Genomic DNA, 23,899 nt, shown 5'->3' with positions numbered 1-23,899 from the left:
CCTGAATTACAATAAACTAAGATACCATCTGAATGCGATGAAACATCTTTCCGAAACATATTATCTAATCCTTCAAGTTTCATCTGCAAGTCAGAAATACTTTGCGTTAAGTGAGTTTCGGTAAAACAGATAACATCGAAGTCAAGAAAATTGTCTTTAATATAATCTAACTTGTTGCGAATACTCCTTATATCCTGATGTAGTACAGAAAAACAACCATTGGATTCTTGAATAGACCCGGGATTGGGGTGGACATCACCAGCCAAAAAAAAAAATAACTAAACCCATGATCATTGCATAATGAATATTATCTAAGATTAAGAATAGAGGGTACGTTTTTGAATCAACAATATTGTCAATATTTCCGCTTAAGTCGGTGCTAGAGGGTGTGAGGGATGTTGCACTTTTCATTATCTTTCATAAACAGACTCTACGTCGAACATTTCGTATATTAATCAAACGTTGAGCACCAATAACAAAAGGAACAGTACTTTTGCATGCAACAATGATTGTATTAAGTGTTTTTACGTTTTCATCGAACGTAATTGCAATCATCGTTAACTCGAGTCCAATGTTTATGTTCGTCAGGTGCGATGTTAAACCCAACAAAATAAATAAAATAAATGTTTAAACTGTGACTCAGGAGTAAACTTCCTGATCTATGTACGTTAACGAATCTAATAAAATATGTTAGTGAAATTTTACTGTTTGTGGATTTTTAAGCTGAGTCTTTATATACTATTTGTTCGGCCAAAAGGTATTTTCTTATATTTATATTCATAATTTACTAATTATTTAAAAACGAGGAGTGTATCTTGATAAATAAACCATTCGTTATTTATGTCACTAGTTTGTTTGGATATAAAAGGGGACAATACACTAAAATGACGTCTTAAATTTTCGTTAAATATGATCAATGGCTGTTGTTTACGTTTGTATATTGCAAAAACGGTGAACAAAAATATTTTTCTCCTTTATTTCAAGTCCAAACAAACAGTTTACTCGAAAATTCAAACTGATTTTAAATACTAGCAAAGTGTGTAAGCTATGTTATAGGTGCATTGAGAAGAACAGTTGATGAAAACTGTGACAATAGAAATGTATACCAAGAAAATATAAATGTCTCTTTCTATCATTTCCTTTTTAGTATAGGAAATATTTGTCTCAAGGAAGGTTTCAATGATTTTATTATAAGTTTCACTTTATCCCTATACAAAATGATTTGGGAAAAACTTCTGGTTTTTATCCAGTCCTCATCAGTTCGTCGCAGCATTGAGTTCGATCCGTTTAAGGAAGTTTCAAACTAGCGCGGATGTCTTCTGTTACAAGACGACTAGAGAATGCAACTCTCAATATGTTCAAGATATAGTTCATACAGAGAGATAAAATGCTAAATAGGCCATACACAGTGCCCATCCTTTATCTTTTATTTTACTCTTTATTAAAGCGTTTTGATTAAAATGAAAAAAATAAACGAATAAAAAAAAACACATCATAATCTCATAGTTAAAGGTTAAAGTTGTATGGTAAAATAAAAGCTGAAATAGTATGTGTGTTTTGTCTGCTCTGTATTGTGTTATAACTTTAAAGGATTCAAAACACATGCTATGGAACGCCGTTGCTGTCTTATATGGACATTTTTCATGTTATGAATTAGTTTTAAGAACATATAGGTTCATTCGCTCATTATATAATTTAGAAATTGTAATATACGAAACCGGTCTGTCTTTATATGGAACTAACTTTTCATTATATGGTAGCAAAAAAATTTATATAGATTAGATTTCCCTGTAAATGCATTCAAAATGCCACCGCGTTCCATAACATGGTGCGGCCTCCGTGGCCGAGTGGTTAAAGTTGCTGACTTCAAATCACTTGCCCGTCATCGATGTTGGTTTGAGTCTCACTCGGGGCGTTGAATTCTTCATGTGAGAAAGCCATCCAGCCGGCTTACGGATGGTCGGTGATTCTATCCAGGTGCCCACAAGTGATGAAATAATGCACGAAGGGGCACCTGGGGTCCTCCTCCGCCATCAAAGCTGGAAAGTCGCTATATGACCTATAATTGTGTCGATGCGACGTTAAACCCAACAAAATAAATAAAAGCCATAACATGGCACAAATAATTGTCATTATGATAATCAGACGACGTGCAGGATTCAATTTCTAGTCATATTAGCTGAAGGCCAAGGTCGAAAAATGAGATTAACGGTCACATAGACAGGTATGCAGGTCCTTTAGAATTCCTTAAAACTCCCTTAAGGATTTTCAAACATTTTGGCAAAAGTGTTTGTAACAATAAGGCAACTTGCAGAACACACATGTCAGATATGATGGTTCAAAGTCAAAGTCACATAATGGTTCAATGGTCAAAATGACTATTTCATGCCCGCCTTGTATCCTCTAACAACTTGAAATGATTTATAGATAACATGGCACACATGTTTTGCATAGGAACGCAAGTTTCAATCATGTTTAGCCAAAGCCATGTTAAGAACATGGAGTCAATTAAGTGGATTGTAGTCCGGCCAGCAACATATACCTTTGGGTGAAACAAATGCATATATAAACCTTGGTAGAAAAGCGAGGGACATAAATTTTCATCTCAAAGATAGATAAAAAATGTTGGCATAATCTATTTTGGTTATTCCGTATTACTCAATTATACGTCCCGTACATTCAAAAGGGTAATCGGTAAAGGACGGAAAAAAAACAAATATGTACTGAAACAACTGTTTTGAGAAATATCTCATGCGTTGGGGAGGGGCAGAGGGCGGCGGGCTCTAGTCTTCCTGGTTTAAAATGTAACCGGATTGGACAATCGTTTTGCATACTGTGAAGCTTATAATTTATGTTCGGAATTTAAGCATTTATTTTTACGCCGCGAGATGGACGTAATATCAGACTGAAATGAAATGAAGGTGATAATTACGTCACGAGTGGTCTGTGGACGGACCGTTCAGGGAGGTAACCCGAGTCACGGATTGGAACTAGTTCAAACTCTGCTACACTTTGAATATTACATATTTCTCAGATATGGGCATGGATTTTAGTACCTTTTTTCGTCTACTGTATAAATAACTAAAAATAATTAATCATCAATAAAGCTTTATGTTGGTATTTGTTTAAGGTTCAGACATTGTTTTAAAATAAAAAAGTGGAAAAGTCAATAACAGGCCTTAGGTAGATTATGAAGACGTTTCTAATTAAGTGTAGTTCTTATGTTTTCAGAATTTGTTCGGGCTGGAGTTGTATTGTCACCTCTTACAGCTGTTGTCTCGGAAAACGATTCTATGACACTTACATGTACTTACAGTGGAGATGAGAGTGCTACATACTTTACATGGAGTGTATCCAGAAAATCTAATAGTACATTTACAGATATAGGTATAATATCAGCAGAATGTAAGTCTGTTATAATTTCTGTTGATACCAGTATGTATAACTATGCTTGTCCTAACAACATTCAAAGTAGTTGGAAAATCAAGAAAGTAACAAGACAGAATGATGGGGACAAGTACCGCTGTAATGTTGACACACCCTCTCCTGGATCCATCAACAGTAATAACGTTGTATTATATGTTCAAGGTATGTTAGTTGTTCTTGATTTTCGTTTAGCATATTAATTGAAATAGTTAAAGGCGGTCGTTATGTAAAAGTCACATGGAAAGACAGGCATTTAGATCTATATACATGTAATTGGCAATCTATGATCATTATATTTGTAATAGCAACTTCTTTGTCAAGATATTAGTATATGGCTCAGGAAAGTATCTATGCCTTTTATATCTTGAACAATGAAATGGGTTCAGTTGGCTGTTGTTAATGTGATATGTATTAGATTAGCTGACAAACTAAGTTGAATGTATTTGTTAAAACGCAGGGCTTGTGAGACTTATCTATTTCATATACAATTTTCCACTGGCTACCTAAGAATAGCCTTAATGATTCGTGTATCAGTTTAGATTATGATCTCAATAACACATAGATCAGGTAATTCACTCAATAATTTAAACTATTTACACATATATAATTATAATGATGTTCAGCTCAACATCCTGTATTGAAGTTCCTTTGAATGAACAACAGGCGAGTCCTATCATCGGCGTATGTATGTTCCTTCCATGCCTTGGCTGCACCTCACCGATAACGCTGAGCTTTTATGTATGCTTGTATGTGCTATCGTCTATACATTTAACTACCATAAAGTATAACCAGTATGCCTCGTCCATACTACGTACTGATCTCAACGGCATATACATGATGAATCTTTCACTGAAAATCGTTGCAATAAAAAGCAACAGATCCCTATTGTGTCTCGATCACAACAAATAATATATTTGACATGAACACTTGTGTATCCGGAAGCACAGAGCACCCCAAACACAGCCATAGAACCATACATCGCAAAGGCCCACAACAAAAAGAAACTGTAACGGATAAATGTTGTAGACGGGTTACTTAAAAAGTCCAACAAAAAAGTACATTTTAAAGATACGCAAAATACAGAAAAATGGGGATGGTGGTAGTAAGGGATATATAAATGGTCGGATGTTGGGGGTATTGTGGAGCAAGTATAAAGTCATAGTTGGATCCCTGTATCACGCATTACATTATATACAATTGTGAAAGAGAACCAACGAATAAGATATTGTAAAATACTTTTTACAAATTTAAACCAGAAATTACTTAGACTAATAGCACCAATCATAACAAACTTTCACTTATAGTATAAGAGGCGAGGATTTGTGCTTTCAGGGGGCATTTGATATCCAGTGACGAACGAGGTGACATCGAAAGGCAGTAAATCTATTTGGTAATTTAAAACTCGTCAGTTTCGCAAAGAAAGTAAGCTCTTGATATTTGATTAGAATAATTGTTCTGGGGCCTTGATCTTTGTCATACCTAGTTCTTTTGGATCAGCATTGAGTTTAGATTACTTTAGATCGTCGCGACGAAAGAAACTTGATACCATGACATATTCTGAACATTGTCTAGGAATAATAATAATAATAATAATGTTTTTATAGAAGGTAGCACATGAATATATAGATCAGTACATAGTACAAATAATACATCTTAATTTTAAATGTGGCATTCTGATCAACAACAACAACCAAATACAATTTACGCTATCACATAACCTAATAAATTCATGTCACATTCATTCTTGTACAAAACCCCTTAAAATAGATATTGCCTTTAAGTATCCATCTATACAATTTCAATTAAGGCAATCAGTTAGTGACATAATATATACATGCATAATTATATTATAATGGCATAGTTATAATTCAGCTGATATAAACAAAGAGATTTTCTAAGGAGACAACTGTTAGATATATTTTTTATACTTACTTTTAAAAGATGTTACCTACAAACAAATATCATTCACAAAACTCAGTCAGGATTTAGACAGTATCATTCATGTCATACAGCAGTAACTAGACTAATAGAAGCATGGTTTACAGATATAGATTCTGGTAAATATGTCGGAACTGTATTTTTTAGATCTACGAAAAGCTTTTGATCTTGTTGATCATAACACTGTATTGCATAAATTAAAATTTTATCATTTTTTCAGATAAAAGTGTTGAATTTTTCAAACCATATCTATCAAACAGAACCCAAGTGATAAAACTGAGAAAAACCAAATATAAAAGTATGCTTGTAACCTCTGGAGTTCTTCAGGGTTCTAGTTTTGGCCCCTTTTATTAGCTCAGGTGAGTTTTTCTGATCGCTCGATGTCCGACGTCCGTCTGTCGTCTGTCTGTCAACATTTAGCTTGTGTATGCGATAGTGGCTGTATTTCAACTGATCTTCATGAAATTTTGTCAGAAAGATTACCTTGATGAAATCTATGCCGAGTTCGAAAATGGGTTATCTGGGGTCAAAAACTAGGTCACTAGGTCAAATCAAAGAAAAACCTTGTGTATGTGATAGAAGCTGTATTTTCAATTAATCTTCATGAATTTTGGCCAGAATAATTGCCTTGATGAAATCTAGGTCAAGTTTGAATATGGATTATCTTGGATCAAAAAGTAGGTCACTAGGTCAAATCAAAGAAAAACCTTGTGTATGTGATAGAGGCTGTACTTTTCAAATGATCTTCATGAATTTTGGTCAGAATGATTGCCTCAAAAAAGTCTAGATTGAATTAGATTATGGATCATCTGGGGTCAAAAAGTAGGTCACTAGGTCAAATCAAAGTAAAACATTGTGTATAAGATAGAGGCTGTATTTTTCAATTGATCTTCATGAATTTTGGTCAGAATGATTGCCTGAATAAAATCTAGGTCAAATTTGAATATGGATTATCTGAGGACAAAAAGGAGGTCACTAGGTCAAATCAAAGAAAAACTTTGTGTATGTGATAGAGGCTGTATTTTTCAATTGATCTTCCTGAAAATAAGTCAGAATGATTGCCTTGATAAAATCTAGATAGAATTTGAATATGGGTCATCTAGGTTTAAAAAGTAGGCCACTAGGTTAAATCAAAGAAAAACATCTTGTATGTGATAGAGGCTGTATTTTTCAACTGATCTTCATGAAATTTGTCAGAATTTTGGTCAGAATGATTGCCTGAATAAAATCTAGGTCAAATTTGAATATGGGTTATCTGAGGACAAAAAGGAGGTCACTAGGTCAAATCAAAGAAAAACTTTGTGTATGCGATAGAGGCTGTATTTTTCAATTGATCTTCCTGAAAATAAGTCAAAATGATTGCCTTGATAAAATCTAGGTAGAATTTGAATATGGATCATCTAGGTTTAAAAAGTAGGCCACTAGGTTAAATCAAATAAAAACATCTTGTATGTGATAGAGGCCGTATTTTTCAACTGATCTTCATGAAATTTGTCAGAATGATAGCCTTGATAAAATCTAGGTCAAGTTTGAATATGGGTCATCTGGGTTCAAAAACTAGGTCACTAGGTCAAATCAAGGCAAAACCTTGTGTATGCAATAGGGGCTGCATTTTACACTGGATTTTCATAAAACTTAGTCAGAGTTGTTTCCTTGATGAAATCTAGGTCAAGTTCGAATATGGGTTGTTTGGGGTCAAAAACTAGGTCAAAAGGTCATATCAAAGAAAATCCTTGTGTATGCGATAGAGGCTGTATTTTTCAATTGATCTTCATGAAATTTGGTCAAAATGATAGCCTTGATGAAATCTAGGTCAAGTTCGAATATGGGTCAACTGGGGTCAAAAAGCAGGTCATTATGGGTCACTAGGTCAAATCAAAGAAAGTACTTGTTTATACTCAAGGTTTTTGCTCCAATTTTAATGATAATTGGTCAGAATATTTTTTTCCCTGAAATCACTAGGTCAAACATGTTTACACTGTTATGTGTGTTATGGTGTGTTTCTCAGGTGAGCGGCCTAGGGCCATCTTGGACCTCTTGTTTCTTATTCAATGACATCGCTTTAGCTTTAATGAGTGGCAATATAGACCTCTATGCTGATGACTCTACTATATATGAATCAGATTATGATTTAGACAAACTGCAAATTAAACTCCAACAGAATTTAGATGTTGTGCAACAATGGTGCAATTTAAACAATATATCACTTCTTCCAAAGAAAACAAAATGCATGGTTTTGTGTACTAAACAAAACAAGTAAACATTTTAAAGAACTTTTTTTAAGTACTTCCAAGCAAGTAATAGAAATTGTCAAGGTGCAAAAATTATTAGGTGTTTATACAAACAACACATTGTCGTGGAATGTCCAAATTGAAACAGTTTGCACTAAACTGAACTCAAAAATAGCATTATTGAGACGTATATTGTACTATTTGACAGATGAAGGGAAAAAGGTATTCTGTTATACATATATAATGTCATTATTTGATTAGTGTTGTACTGTATGGTGTCAAGAAAATATTAATTCATTAAAGAAAATAATGAAAATCCAAGATAGAGCTGCAAGAATATTAATAACATTGAATAAAACGTTCTAAACAAGAACAAAAAATATGCTCAAAGAACTTGGGTGGATGTCTTTTCATGAAAGATGTAACTTCCACACAGGCTGTCTTATTTACAAAGCTTAAGATAGGAAAACCATATATAGCCAGTTAGTATAACATGTCTATTCACCAAGTACCTGAAGTATTGATATGAGCACTATGCTTATTTACCTTAGGGTATATCACGAATAATAATACGTTTTATCACACGTAGGACTTCGCGGGAGTGAAATAAAGCAAGTTAAAGGAAGTATAATTTTTGATGTTTCAACAGGAAAATTTAACATGTGATAAAAAATATCACAATCGTGATTTTCCACATTGAATTTATTAAACTTTTTGAATTAAATTGATAATATACTCGACATGAGCATTGCATTTTTTTCATTTATTCAACTCGTTTAATAGATTTAATATGAAAAGACACTCATGTAATATTCTCTAGATCTATTTCTTATTTGATAAACAGTTGAACTGAATTTACACATCCTTTACACTTTCTTAATCATGCAATGTTTGCCTAATTTTTGTTGTGCAAGAAATACATACTTTAAAGGCGTAACTACGTGCGTATAATGTTTTGTCAAAGTTTCCTTAAAAAATACCCAAAATATTTGGCATATTTATGTCTCCATACTATCTGTATTCATGTTTGATGTCAGTGTTTACGTTATAACTACAAAATATGAACGACTAGATCTATGTCATTAAATCGAGTGCTCAGTGCGAAATTAGGCTATCTGCTTCATTTTCTATATAGACTAGTTTCGCTCTGAGCCCTCGAAATGTCAACTGTCATAAATAAATCAATAAGCTTGTTCTGTTCTTAAATTTATTGAAAGTTTTCTCGGTCAGGTCGTGCGGTATTTCTGCAGTGTTAAAACAATCTGCGAAAACATTCCTTGTCTACTTTATTCTGTCAGTTAATAAGCCGTTTATGTTCTCTGTCATGTCATGCGGGTGCCTGTAAATCTGTTAATAATGAAAAGATCTAACTCAATTTTATCTGGTCGGGTATCCATTTTAAAAATGTTTAAGACTGATATTAGAAGATTCTTTCACTGGTTGTAGGTGCATATGGGAATATCTGACCTCGAGGGTAACTGTTTAGGCGGTTACTCGGCAGGGAGCCTCGTTACCGCCTAAACAGTTACCCTCGAGGTCGGATATTCCCATCTGCACCTATAACCAGTGACAGAATCTTTTTCTTGCATACCGATTTCAAGAAATAATAATAAAAATAAAATCAATCGAACGGTTTTCTTTTTAGAACTATTTCTCATATTAGTGTATTTAAACAAAGCGCGGGAAACCAACGCCAGTAAACAGGAAAGACGTCATGACGTTTCAAAACAAAGAACAATGTTTAGTTCCGGTTTTGTTTTATCAGTTGCAGCGTAACGTTATGAAGTTTTGATAAAATTACGTGACTTGAATCGAGAAATATACTATCAGGAACCAATAGGAACTGTCAAGGTACTGAATTTTTATTCCGTTTTTTAAATAAAATATAAATTACTACATAAATCTTCTACATATATGTAGTTCGTAATACGTCATTTACAGCACGAGAGTCATCTTACACCCCGGGGTGTAAGGGGTGTAAGATGGATTTTTCCAGCACCGGTAAAAATACCGGAAATCCCCGTCTGGTATGCAAGAAATCCCCATCTCCTCCAAATACTGAATGTATTCTTCACCAAATGTCGAAAGAAAATCTGCTGAAAGTGAACTAATTTAAACGCCGTCCTTTTCCGCACTGTTGTCTGAAAGCCATAGTGTTAAGGTATCCTCTGTGTTTGTTGGTATAGGAATTATTGATCCATCAACACGACGATCTCTTGGCGAAATCTAAAAGTCTGAAACTCTTACTAATAGGTTTCAACCCCCGATTTGTTGGGAAGGTCCTCTCCGGCTTTGTGACAAAACATTACGTCGTATGCCTGCTTTCGTTTTTGGTGACAATAAATTTCCTTCGTTAAGGTACAGTCAGGCAGTTGATAGTGTTTTCTATTCACCTTGTTTTGTGTATAGCAATTCTGCCTCACATACACTTGTGTCTCGTCCTTCAATAGACTGGAGCAATGTCAGTAAGGTTGTTGACATTCATATTTGGTCTGATAACACCTTAATTGTGTAGCAAATGCTAGACATTATGTAAGTATTTGCATGCGTGAAAGGCGGTCAGTCGTGGAGTTCGAATCAGACGCTTACATGAATAAGGACGAGAGAAACAGACATATTTTATCTTCTATTATAAGGGTAATACTCCTTTGTGGTGGGGAAAATTTGGCAATTCGAGTTAAAATGGAGAAAATTAGTTATTACCGAGCTTTAATGGAGTTCAGTGCTGAATCTGACCCCATTCCTAATGAGCACATCAGTGAAGCTGATCTGCTGGTGTAAGCGATACGGAACACCTTTTTTTGCTTTCTGTATATTTTCTTTTTGCAAAAGATTGACACTGATAACCATTCCGTTCATGAAGGGGTTTTGTCTTTTGTCTCTACTAGAGACATAACTGGAGAAACGTTGTTCAATATTGTAATTGGGGAGCTTGAAAAGTATGACCTAGACCCAACACTTATTGTTGGTCAATGCTATAACGGTGCAGATAACATGGCAGGTAAAATTCGTGGTGTTCAAGCTAAGGCCACACAATTGTATCAACAAGCAAAAAAATACATGCATTTCCATAACCATAGACTGAACTAAGCTATTTGCCACGCCTGTCAAGTCCAGTTTTTAAGTTCTATGTTCACAGTTGTTGATGACATACTCTACTTCATTACAAGCTCATCAAAGCGTCTTGTCGTGTATATGGAACCTTCTTACAACGGACCTATGCTTAAAAGACTTTTCCCGACTAGGTGGTCGAAGCATTCTGAAGGTGTTACAGCCTTTCTGAAGAATTTGAGCAATATTGAAAATGCTCTTGCTGCACTACAGACAGGTTCTGATGAAAAACATCTTCTACAACAAGTTCCTTGCACAAGGCAATGTTGATCTTTATTATAACTTTGAATGTTATCCATAAGCCATTCGATATACTGACTCCACTTTCAAATGCAATGCAAGATCCAACATGTGATATAGTGAAAGCATCTAGCCACGCACAAAGTCTGCGAGATGTAATAAAGCTGCAGAGAAATGATAAAGTGTATTTTGACACAATGTGGACATCTGCTGAGAGTCTGGCTGGTCAGCAAAGTGTTACTGTATCTCGACCTCGAATTGAAGGTAGACAATTGAACCGCAACAAAATTCAAGCGGATACAATAAAAGATTATTGGTAGTTTAACCTGTATCTCCCGTTTATGGATTACTTACAATGTGAGCTAAACGAGAGCCTGTGTATAGCAAGTCTTAGGCTGTTGGCACAATATCTTTTGACTAACAAAATTGACCAACTTATCCCTTGGGTCTGGGAAGACATCAAATTAGAGTATGATTCATTTATTGACCCAGTGGTAACTGATAACGAACTTGAAATCTGGAAACACGATATCCTTCGTCAGAACCTCATTGTAGATATGTTTTGTACTACCCATTAAGAAGACGTTTCCCGTTTGTCAGTTTGCAGTCGTTTACTTGTGAATCACTTCGAATATCTGATTGCCCTCCGTGACCTCGGTACAAGTCTTTGAAGCTTACCCGACATGTCATCGGGAGTTGCGCGTGTACATTTCAGTATGGAAGGAATTTATCGATAGGCATGTTGCAAACACTGGGTTAGGCCCAAATCAAAATTTTGTTTGTTTTCCGGTTTATTTGTTTTTAATTTTGTTCATTAGAATATTTTTGTATCAGCCTGTCGAATCTGTAGTCTTGCTATTGCTTTAGAATTCATAGAGTGCCCTTATTCGATTCGGTAAAAGTTTTACGTGCTTTCTGTTTTCTCAATACAGTTTCTGGAATAAAAGATGTAATAGATTATATTATCGTACTATTGGTTTATTTCTCTGTGTTATGCACTAATGTAATAGTCGACTAAGTCCGTTTATTTGACTGGGCATGCTCACTCGTGTACAATAAACGTGCGTATGTCATGTATAGGAGAGCACAATGCCGTGAAATAACATCTATTTTTTATTATTGTTGTGATTTTATTTCATTATATCCAGCAATAGAAATAAAAACTAAATTCGAATTAATGTAAATCAAGTACGTCATTTTGCGCTGTGTTGAAAAGACAACGTTAGTGGTCATAGCAGCGAAATGAAAAAAAAAAACACACTGTCGGAAATATTGCCAATTTTAATCTGTGAAAATTTTATAACAGACCGTTGAAAAATGAGGTGTTGCGCATTCTATCATAAACGAGGAAAACATATTATGCTTTTTAAAAATATATTTATTATCGGTAATATGTCATTTGTTACGACATTGACAGAAAGGTATCAGTGTCTGATTTATGCAAGTGTCACATACGTAGCGCAACATGTTTTATTAGGACTCTGTTCACAAATATGTGATTCAATGTTAAAAAATCTTTAACTGCAATTTTTACACGTCACATGTTTTCTCTGCGAAGACGTTACGAACAAATTGGATGTAACTGTTGTGCACTGGGAATTGTACCTATTTTTCAGTCGAATCATCCCATCGCCAAAGCCAGTTTGAATCTCAAACAGCTTTTTTGAGGTCGCTAAACATGTTATAAAGAATATTTCCCTGGTGAGCTTATTTAAAGCTAATGGTGGATAAATGATTGCAGAGATATCCCTTTTTCCGCATTCGAAATACTTTTGACAAGAATTCAGTGTGCGACTATTGTCAAAAATTCGATTTATATTTTAAACACAAGTAAGACTTTTTTAAACCTGGAAAATTAATATTTCATACGCTTTGCTTTTCTGAACAGTTTCTGTCTTATTATTCATAACAATCGTCAATATTAAAAATCGTATGTTCCACATATATCACAAAGTGGTAATTTTCGCGTTATATCCATATTTAATAAAAGTGTTTTTAAAACCTGTTTTGCCGAGACAAGCACCACACGACATCCTTATCCTTAATGTTATGGAACTGCTTGAAATTTAAGAACGAAATAGGGACTATTGTTCGAGAATCGTGCGACTTTTCATGCGATTATTATTAAGAACAAAAACTTTTTAAACTGGAATTAAAACAATACGCTTGTTTTCTACAGTTTTTGTCTATACATTAACGTCCATTAAATGATGTACATATTCACAAGTTAATTTTCGCGTTAAATATTAATAAAAGTTTAAACTGCTTTGAACAAATCTTATCTTAAATTAGAAACCAATAGATAAAACAAACAACTAATTTTTGATTGGCCTAAACGCTTGTTATTGTAAGAGTAAACGACAACTGTCGGCTGTGACGTATATATTGCGGCGATATCAAACTATCGGTTTTTTGTTTGAAGTTGTTCGAAGTGAAACGCGAGCAAAACGTCAAACGGGAAAGATCTTCTTAACGGGTAGTAAGGCTATGGACCACAGCTATTTTTCATTTCCAAATTTGAACAAAATTTTCAAAGTATTACTCACAATGCCGGCTCCGACTGCTACAGCAGAGAGATAACTCAGCTCCTTGAGGAGAATGAATAAAATCTTAAAAGTAGATCCCTCGACAGCACCGAGAACAAGTAAAACAAGTATGCAGACTCGGTTTGATTGAGTCTGTTTATGAGCAGTAATGGGAAATGCTGTTGTTAGCACCGTCTGACGACAGACTGACTTCCCTGGCACTTCTACACATCCACAAAAATAAACCTGTGGGCATTGATGAAGTTATCAATCAATTTGATGCAAATGTGCATAGGCTTATAGGGCTTTCGTTTGAAATATTCCTGAGGAAATACCTGAAGATGAGACTTAAAACTAGGAGTATCATACAGCTTGTCATAGAAACAACAATCAATAGCTTTCAGTTACAAAAATCAGGAGAAAAGTCCCATGAGAACAAAACAAGTATAAAAAACGCATAATAATAGGCCTAGGTTTCATTGAGTCTGTTCATAAGGGAACACCGCTTATACATTAAATAGATTCTATGATTATAAAAGATCAAAACATAACAAAATAAAACAAAAACAAGAATAAATATCCAACAGGAAGTGCCACGTCTGAAAAAAGGCAACCTCACCAAATTACAACCCACGTGCACGCACACACAAAAATAAACACACAAGGACAAAACAAGGAAGTAAAGGAACACAGTTTGGCATCGCCTTTGAACGGTCAGTGGTAAACGCACGACAGGGGAGCTTAAACCATTTTTGGTGCGCACTTACCTCGATTATATCCCCAACATATTAAAAAAACTCAGAAGAAAGACAACAGGGAATACAACGTTCCAAAAAACGCATCCTCCTCAAATCCCCAACACTAAATCAATGAACGCCACCACATGGCACTTACAGACTGCTGTTGTAATACATTGTAGTTAAAGAAACACAAAGGGTACCGCATCGGAACGGTGTGTGGTAAAACACCATTTGGGAGTGAACCAATGTTTAACAAGAATATCTCATAAAAACAAAATCCTATCGGCCAGCGTTGCTCGTCTAGACAAGGCAGATATACTCCCGCCGGCACGAAAACACGACACATATGAGCCTGCATGAAAACCTGTGGTTTGGACGTGGATCAGACAGCCTGCGCATCCGCATCTGGTAGGATCCATGCGTCCAATGGTTTTAACAATAATATCTTGAAAAACAGCATGGATCCTGACCAGACTGCGCGGATGCGCAGGCTGGTCTGGATCCATGCTGGTCGCAAAGCCACTATGTTGGTTTTCCCATGGCACGGCTCATATCTTATTTGTCGAGTGTTCGTGTTTTCGCTTTGGCATCTTCTGTTAGACATGCGCACAACAGTTACTGAACTGAAAACAACATAACTGCATTACTTATGTCCTATGTATATTTCGACCGAATACCATTTTAATACATAAACAGATATCGAAAGATAAAGGTCGAATATCAAAATAATATTTTTTCACAATTTAGACCCAAAAATGCAACAGACGCCAGTGACGTTCTCTTGAATAAAATCATCGTTTGTCGTTTAGATGGATGCGTTAATTATATGACGAGGACTGCGTCCTTGTCATATAATTCCATCGCATCTGAACTCCAAACAATGATAATATTCAACGACAAATCACTGTTTTGGAAATATTATTTCCTGAATAAAGATAAAGCTGTACATAGATTTCAGCACAAGTATGAAAATATATGTTCCATCGCAAGAAAATATATCTGGAATCTTTATAGATTTATTAAAATATTTGAGTTAAAGTTTTCACCTTAGATATCGTAACATCACGACTTTTCATGACATCATGACATAGCACGTGATGCAGCGCGAAATGTGAATAGAACCACTGAAAAAAAAACCCCAGCAGATTCAGTGAATTTATTGTCCCCGCCGACAAGGATGTAAGGGACTATATTTTGAAAGATATTTTATTTCCAGATGTATAAAAGCTCCGTACAAATTGACCGTGTCATTGTTTGTTGGTTCCTATTTTTTTACTCTATCGGGTTGTGTGTTTGGTGTGTGGAGGCGGGGCTAGAACCAAACCCTTTAATTATCTTTATTAGTGTTAAGTTTCATGAAGATCCAACAAGGAGTAAAAAAATAATTTTAAAACAATAGTTTAGCTAAATAGTCTCTATTTTCATTGTTAACTATAAAATTATGTTTTAAATATCCATGTAAATTACAATTTCAGACAAAGCATCAATTACATCATTTTTCATAGAAGGGCATCGAGGGCAGACACATGTGACTGTAGACGAGAATGATGGAGGTATACAGTTTACATGTGAAGTTGACAGTAACCCGTCATCAATTGTCAAGATTCTGTTTGAGGGCGAGATATTGAAGGAAAGATCGAACACCAAACATATCTCACTGACTCATAGTAGTGTGGCATGTCTTCATGGTGGTGAATATACATGTGAAGATAACAATCAGTATGGACAATTGTCTAAAAAAAGCATCAAGCTTTTCGTCAATTGTAAGTATCTTGTTATAAACATATTATTAAAAGAGAAAAGAAAATGTTGTTTTGCTGTTAATTCCATCTGCTGGGATTTCTTTAATCATTTAAAGAAGTGAAAGAATTTTCAAAATCGACTAAAAATGACAAAGTTATCAGCATGGCGGCCATTTTGTTTCCACGGCAACACAATTACAAAATGGCGGATTAATCAAATTTCTAGACACATATTTGCATTGTATTTACTTATTTCTGTAAAATATTTTCTCTATTTTTTCCAGCTATAACGAAAGTAATTACCAAGTTTTACATCTTACACCCAAGAAACATATAAAATTAATCTATTTTAAAGGTTATTTGCTATATAAAGAATTCAGCAGTGTGTAAATGACGTCATAAACACACAAGATGACCTACAATTTTCTTAAATTTCAAACTGCCATATCGTTTTCAATAGTGGTCAGATTTTGAAAATTCTTTCAGTGTTATGAAAGGCTTGAGGATGGCTTTCATATGAAATTAACTTATTATCAGGCTTTTCCTTGTCCTTTAAATGTTTCTTCAAATTATTTGTCCATTATTAGTAGAAAAAGTCACGATGAAATCACGTGTCGCTCTGTATAAAATCTGATTGCATGAAAACAACATAACAAGAACAAAACACGAAAGCCCTGTGACTCCTATAGGATGTTGATGTTCCATACTAAGTTTAATTGGAATTAGATGGAAAATATGAGAGTTGTTGATGAGTTGATTACACAAGGTTGAGATATTTTTTTTCCGACAATCAGCGCATATCCTTTCAAAGTTAATGATGTAAACCGAGTTTCATTTCAATTGGAAAATAAGAGTAATAGGAGTTGAAAACACAAGGTATAAATGTAATAAAAATACTGTTAAGATCAACAAAGAAGTATAACTCATAAAAAATGGACATGAACATTTCGGCAGTAAACGTGTATCCTGTCTATGTGACGATGTACACTAAGTTTCATAAGAATAGGGTAGAAATTTTTGGAGGCGGAAATATTCAGAATTTTTTATGCAAAAACAGCTTAATGAAATACGAAAATATTTGTTTTAGATTGGTTAATCAATGTTAATTCAATGTTCTACTGAAAATATTTCTTCCTCAAAATGTTGTCACTTTAAATCCTCTGTGGTTTTGTAGACCATTGTTTTTATCTTGTATACCATTATTATATACGACAGGTTCTCCTCGTCCACTCCATCAAATGAGACAGAATATTACAAGTGCCCTTCACGTTCCAGTCACATTAAGCTTTACAGCCCTAGCTTACCCGCAGCCAGGCACTAAAGGCTTTGCATGGTTTAAAGAAAATGATATAGATTGGGTGCCGGTACTCAGCAACGCGGATTTGCACATTTTTTCATCAGCATCACAGTCTAATCTGACTATTTTGAATGTATCAAAGGCAGACTATGGGCGCTATAGACTAAATGTCACAAACGACTTTGGCAGCTATGTGCAGTATTTATTTCTTAAAGAAGACGTACCAAATGGAGGTGGGTGATATCTAATTAGTGTTCATATACATTAATCTATTGTTACATTTACTATTATGTCATTTGTGACACGGATATTTATGTCGATGTTTCGTTTCACGATTTACATTATTTTATCGTTAAACAATTACATTGACGGCATTCTATTGTAGTTACTGTTTATTCTTTTCCACGAATCCACAGTTGATTTTAAAGAACTCATATCATATACACCGCACATGGGCATCGAACTCTCAACCCCTCGATTCACACCAGTGACACTGTATAGATGAAATTAACTTCTCATTGTCCTGAAATGGAATCGCAATTCTTTTTTAACATTAGTAATAAAACCGTATGATTTTGTAACAAATGCCCATGTTAGGGGATTCAGTGTTTTCCCCTGGAAATGTTTTGAAATACATGTATGAAATGGTATCCTCAGTTGTACTCTCCTCATATTGTGGCGGGGGGAGCGATTAGGGGTCAGGGGGCTGACTCCCTGGAAATTTTTTAAATACAGGCATGAAATGGTGGCCTCTGGTGCATTTTCAGGTCTAAATTGTAGGGGTAAGTTACTCCTTTCTTGATTTGGTGGTCAGGGGGTTCTCCCCTGGAAAATTTTGAAATACAGGTATGAAATGGTGGCCTCTGGTGCGTTTCTGAGTCTAAATTTTGAGAAAAAATATTCCTTTGCCAAAATAGTAGGGTGAACTTTTGATGAGTATAGGCCACTTCTCAGTCAACTGGGAGGGGGAGGGGCACGGGTCCCCTCGGCCCGGCCCTGGATATACGTAGTTTTGTTTAGATAACAACTCTACCTAGGTATAACTGTCAGGCCATCTTTACTTATTTTCTACTGTCACTGTCTAATTGATGGAAACTGTTTTGTTCTTAAGGATCATCAGAAAACTGCGAAGGACACAGCGCAAAGGAAACTGAGGACACTTCATTAATAACTGGAATTTCTCTTGGAATAGTTGTTGCTGTCCTTGCAATTTATGCAGTGTCAATCACATTTCTGTATAAAAGGAAAACCAAAAGTAAAGGTAATTAGTAACATGCTTCTTTGAAGTATCTCTAGATTTATACTCTAGATTGAATCCGCGACCTCTTGTTCAATAGTACTGTGCATTATCTGCTTAGCCGACCACGCGGACTTTGAAAATAATAAGATAACTTGTAATTAAACATTCATAGTATACGTTTCCCAGCGTTTCTTCACTCTAGAAATTGAAATCGGAGGATAGGAACAAGATAATAAACGTGCTTTCACATTGACCTTGAGACCTAGGTTTGATGTGCTGGTTCGAGGTAGATCGAGAATCCTATGCCGAGCTATTCGGAAATTCCGAGATACGCATTAATAAAATAATCCCACTTGTCTTTAAAACAGCATTAGCACTCAGACATTTGGGCGACGCAGTAAAAATGACAAAAATGAAATAAAGCAAGGTTTGACTGGGGTACACCATCAAAGCTGGAAAGTCGCCATATGACCTATAATTGAGTTCCGGGTTACAGAGTTCCTGTCAGTGAGTCAGCAAAGACACTTAGTATTGATTTCCTTATTGCTTTCATTTCGGTGCGTCAGATACTGCAAAACGTAAATTTATTCGATGTTCAATAAATGATCTGCTATTGTCAGAATATAAACATGACTTTTTAAGAGTTACAACCTCGATATCACTATTTAGGCACTATTTATTAAACTAAAATCACAAAAGACACGGATCTGCTCAGTCTCGCCACACAAATAATTTTGAACTATGCAATGCCGCCACACTTCTTTTAGACCAGGTCATATTTGGATGTCTATAACCCGTTGAATATTGCGCTTTGTTGTTTAAACGTTGCAGAATATTCAGAGCAAATATTATGCAGAATATTCAGAGCAAACATTATTTTAAAGGCTGAAAGTCGTAAGTTGAAAAATGAATTAAATATATCGCAGTTTTCGTTTTCGCATTTTTTTTCAACAAAATCACACTTAACTGTTCATGCTTCTTTTTATAGAAATAAAAATCTTTAACATATTTTGCACTAACCGATTCTTGGATCGAAAATACTTATCGCATATAGATGCCGGCAAAAATAACGGAGGACTGTCTTGTCCGTCACGAACTGTTTTGCTCGCAACCGGTTAACAGTTCGTGGCGGACAAAACAGTTCTCCGTTATTTGTTAATTTATAATTGTTTAATTCCGTAGTCATCGGTAACTAACGACTAAAATTCAACGATACATTGGTTACATGTACTACATATCCTGCAAAATAATGCAGTGGACCGTCGCGAAACCCCGCCCAGCCAGGTCGAATAAAACGCACATGCAGCTGATGTACATTACGGAATTAAACAATTATATTTCTCTACCTATTTTGCTCGTTCTTTTTTGAGATTACCATTATTTGCATAAGTTAGAGATTAACTCCGCCCCGCCAGATTGAATAAAACGCAAAATGCAGAAATTATAAAATCTATCAACCGTGACGATCCAGCAAATTTTTGTCTGGTACGGGCATGATTTCAGGATGAATATCCAAGGGCGCGGTCGCGCAATCGATATGGCGGATGTTCACTCAAACATGTAAGTAAATCAGATTTTATCTATAAAACCATATTTTGACTGCAGTTATTTGCAAAATGCATCTATTCACAATAAATTATAACACAAAATTTAATGTACATTTATCAGTGAAATCTTAATATTGAGTTATTTTCTTTACAGGTTGCCCGAGTCTTTAGCAGACATTTGTTCACCATGGCTAGACTTTGACAGAAGTGTCAGCGCACAGGCCGAGTTGATGCTGAGCCCAGGCAGCTTCACAAAACGATGACTAACGCCTGCACAGGATGCGCGGATCGTTACAGATCATCTTCGAAATCGCTGCAAGACCGAGACATGCACTGCGAGAGCGACCAGGGAATAAGAGCTTGGCGGCCATTCACACGACTTATTCTGACACCAAGTCACCGACAACAGCGGGCGCGATGGGCCCACCGGCACCAGCGTATGAAACGGGCTGAGTGGTCAAATACCTGTTCTCGGACGAGAGTCGGTTTAACTTGTACCACAACGACAGAACGATGCGAGTGTACAGAAGTCGGGGTAGAAGATTGAACGAGAGTGTTTCAACGAGACCAGTATGGCGGTGGTTCCGTGATAGTATGGGCTAGAATGTCGTTACACACGAAGACAGACTTGATAGTTGTTCGCGGCAAAGTACTAGCAGGACATCTTGGTCCCTGTCGCAATTCCGCACCTACGAGCCGACTGACGTGGCATGCAATATCGCTATTGCTGCAACAACAGAACGTGCAGCAGCTGCCTTTCCCGCTTTAGTCACCGGATCTCAGTATTAATTAGCACCTGCTGGACGAGTTGAACAGGCGAGTACGGAGTCGACGTGCAGCCCCTCGAAATCTCCGCGAACTGAACAGGCACTTGTTCTGGAATGGAGGAATATTCTACAATGGTCATCTGGTACTACGTGCAGTCGATGAGGCAGAAGTATGTGTATGTTGTAAGAGCTATGAGAGGACACACAAAGTATCAATTACTCAGACGCACAAACTGTTCTGTGATTTACTTACTTTTCACATTGTTAGAATTTTGCGTTATGCCATTTTGTGAATTCGGATTTTACAGTGATATATACTTCATTTGTTAAGTTCTTTTTACCTATTTTTTTGTCAATTGGGATTAAATTACGAAGAAGTAAGTCTAATGTGATATTTTATTTATATTCAAAATCTGAACGAAATCTGTTCACAAATATTTGTACTACATGGCATTATATAAGTAAAATAAAAAAATGGAAAACCACAGCTCGCCCAGGACGACATCAACAAAATGTAAGAGTCGGGTTAGAAATCGCACTAAGTGTATGACGTTGGTTTTGTCTTTATAACGTCATGATGTATTTCCTGTTTACAAACACTTTAATACGCTTTTGAAAAAGTGCTGTAAAAAGTCATTTGTTTGATTTTATTTTTCGTTTGTTTAATGGAATATAGCATGCAAGGAAAATGGTTCCGTCATTAGTTGTATGTGTATAATTATGGGACTATCCGGCTCTCGAGTAACTGTTTACGTGGCAACGCGACATATCTTCGTTACAGCCTTAACATTTACCGCCGAGCCGCATATTCCCATCAACAACTAAACCAGTGAAAAAATCTTATAATCCAAACTCATGGGAATGATAAACTTATTTTTTCCTGATATTGCAGACAAACAACTAGTCGTCAAAGAGACTACGCAAAAGTAAGTTGCTTGGTTTTCTCTATTAAAACCCTGATTATATCCTAAACGTTCATAAAACCCTTATTCAATTTGCTGGAATTGAGATATATAGCCTGCGCTTGAAAGTTTTTTATTCAGGTTGGATTATATCTCCAATCACAAAACGCAGATGCAATGATGAATAACATTCTAATACCAACATGTGTAAATGGTAAATGAATGTTATGATACTGTAATGACTGTTAGATAAAAAAAGAAAAAAAAAACACGTTCAGGCTGCGCGTCTTGGTCTTATTATTCATACACTGCTGCGGCGTTGCAGTTTGGTAAGACCGATCTTCCGTTAGCCAGCCGGATGGCTTCTTTCCATAGTTGACGAGATGCATATGGCCTTAAACACTCTGCCAAAGAGCCCCTAGATTTTCAGTGAAACGGGGGAATCTGTAGATGGACGATGTATTTGATGGAAGTGTCTTACTAACTATTTAATGTAACGCCATTTTGTCCGTGAACCTGCGTATCATAGCTTTAATAACATTTAAAAATATTCTGTGTGCATCTGTCATTTGAAGTATATATCAACAATACAACAATACGGCTTAGTTATATACATTTATCAAGGGCATACCTCTTTAACTTCACGTACAAAACTGTTACTAAACATGAAATTAGGGCATAAGATCCTTTGAAAAGTTATTTGGTTACATGTGATTGAAAGTCTGTGTTTTAATTAAGGATAACATGGTGTAATAGGCTTCAATTTTACCAAAAGCGTACATACAACTTGATAATGTAAGCTTTTAAAATGTCAAACGATAGAAATAAGGTGCATATTGTCAAGTTGTATAGTGACAGAAGTTCTCAAAAATTTCCTTTGGATTACCTCCCCTGATAATTTTAGATTTTTTTCGTGAGTTATCACCCCTGAAAACTATAAAAAATGATTTTCTCCTTTTCCCTCCGGGGGAATTTTAGATTTCTTTTTGATACTTGTATCAGAATCATATAATGCAGCTTTCTACAGCAGAATTTTCTCGAAACTCAAGTTCAGATTCTTATAATCAAACAAATAAAATATTTCCCATAGGCATCAATGTTAACTTCAAAACCGATTATCTCCCAAAAAAAATGATAAAATTTGAAAAATCTCTCGGTGAAAAGTTTTTAATTTTGAATGTCTTTAAAGTGACCAAATTTCATTTAAATATTACCATTCAGTTACAAGATATGAAATATGGCTATTACACCATGTTATCCTTAATACCTATAAGGCTATTCATCTTGGATGTTGTTGATTCAAATTCAAACCTGTCGAGCATTTTTTTTCTTCAAAATTTCAGAACGTATGTAAACGTTGCATATAAACCAAATGAGCAAGAAAATCAAGACAACGATGGAACAACTAAAGCTGAGGGCGAGGAAGCTCGACAGTATACAGATTTAGCTGGATATTCCCGGGATGATAGGACAACATATGAAGTCCTCCAGGATCTTTAAATAACGTAAAACACGTTTTGTAAATGAAGATTATGCGCGAAAAATTCAAAAAAGACATTGTACTTGCTTGACAAATAGTCTGCCAATATTCTCAAATATATGAAACTCAGGCATTTTAATACATCCGCATTACAATTATAGAAAAAACTTGACACATAGCAAACATAAACAATATTGGAGTTGAACTGTTGGAGATCTGATCACTTGGAGAATAGCATCTGATACCCTGGTGGCCAGTAGGACCACAATGACCCTTTTGTATGTTTTATCTTTCTACAATGATAAGCGCAGTTTGGGAATACCGGGAGCGCATTTATGTACACAATGATTTTGTAGTTACTGTTGAATAAACATGGTTTGGAAAACATTGTCTGCTACTGATTAAGTCATACCTAACCGAGTCCGTCACCAGTGCCTTAGTTTAAGCTGCGTTGACCTACCCTCCATTGTTCTCATTGTTTAGGGTACACAGACCTTGTCTTACCCTCTATTTTTCTCATTAAATCGTCTGCTCAGATTCTAGATCGATATATAGATTTGAAGTAAAACATTGAAGCCGATATCGAAGGTGCTAAAAACGAAGAACGTGTAACTTGAAGGTTATGGAAAACTGCTAAAATTGTTTGGATATTCGTATATATCAAACGATATTATAGATATTCTAGATCTATATTTTACTATATATAACATGCT

General features: G+C 35.5%; 1 protein-coding gene across 1 annotated transcript; it reads left to right on the top strand.

Moving 5' to 3' along the window:
- Window positions 1-654: 654 nt before the first annotated feature.
- LOC123560303 (obscurin-like) lies at window positions 655-23,563 on the top strand. The gene is made up of 7 exons (XM_053516742.1): window positions 655-757; window positions 3,232-3,588; window positions 15,687-15,974; window positions 17,169-17,483; window positions 18,362-18,511; window positions 21,697-21,730; window positions 23,050-23,563. The coding sequence occupies exons 1-7, from the start codon at window positions 688-690 to the stop codon at window positions 23,204-23,206; spliced, it is 1,371 nt and encodes a 456-aa protein (XP_053372717.1). The 5' UTR covers window positions 655-687; the 3' UTR covers window positions 23,207-23,563.
- The last annotated feature ends 336 nt before the right edge of the window (window positions 23,564-23,899 follow it).

The sequence above is a fragment of the Mercenaria mercenaria genome, chromosome 10 (genome assembly GCF_021730395.1).
Source record: "Mercenaria mercenaria strain notata chromosome 10, MADL_Memer_1, whole genome shotgun sequence".
In the NCBI taxonomy this organism is placed as follows: Eukaryota; Metazoa; Mollusca; class Bivalvia; order Venerida; family Veneridae; genus Mercenaria; species Mercenaria mercenaria.
Note: the sequence above shows the minus strand (reverse complement) of the source record. Positions and strands in the feature narration are given on the sequence as shown.

What these genes read in the sequence shown, in the direction of transcription:
- LOC123560303 (XM_053516742.1), top strand. Translation starts at nt 688, where the DNA reads ATGTTAGTGAAATTTTACTGTTTGTGGATTTTTAAGCTGAGTCTTTAT. An exon ending in CATCAAGCTTTTCGTCAATT is followed by an intron (nt 15,975 to 17,168) that starts GTAAGTATCTTG and finishes TATATACGACAG; the next exon opens with GTTCTCCTCGTCCACTCCAT. An exon ending in AGAAGACGTACCAAATGGAG is followed by an intron (nt 17,484 to 18,361) that starts GTGGGTGATATC and finishes TTTGTTCTTAAG; the next exon opens with GATCATCAGAAAACTGCGAA.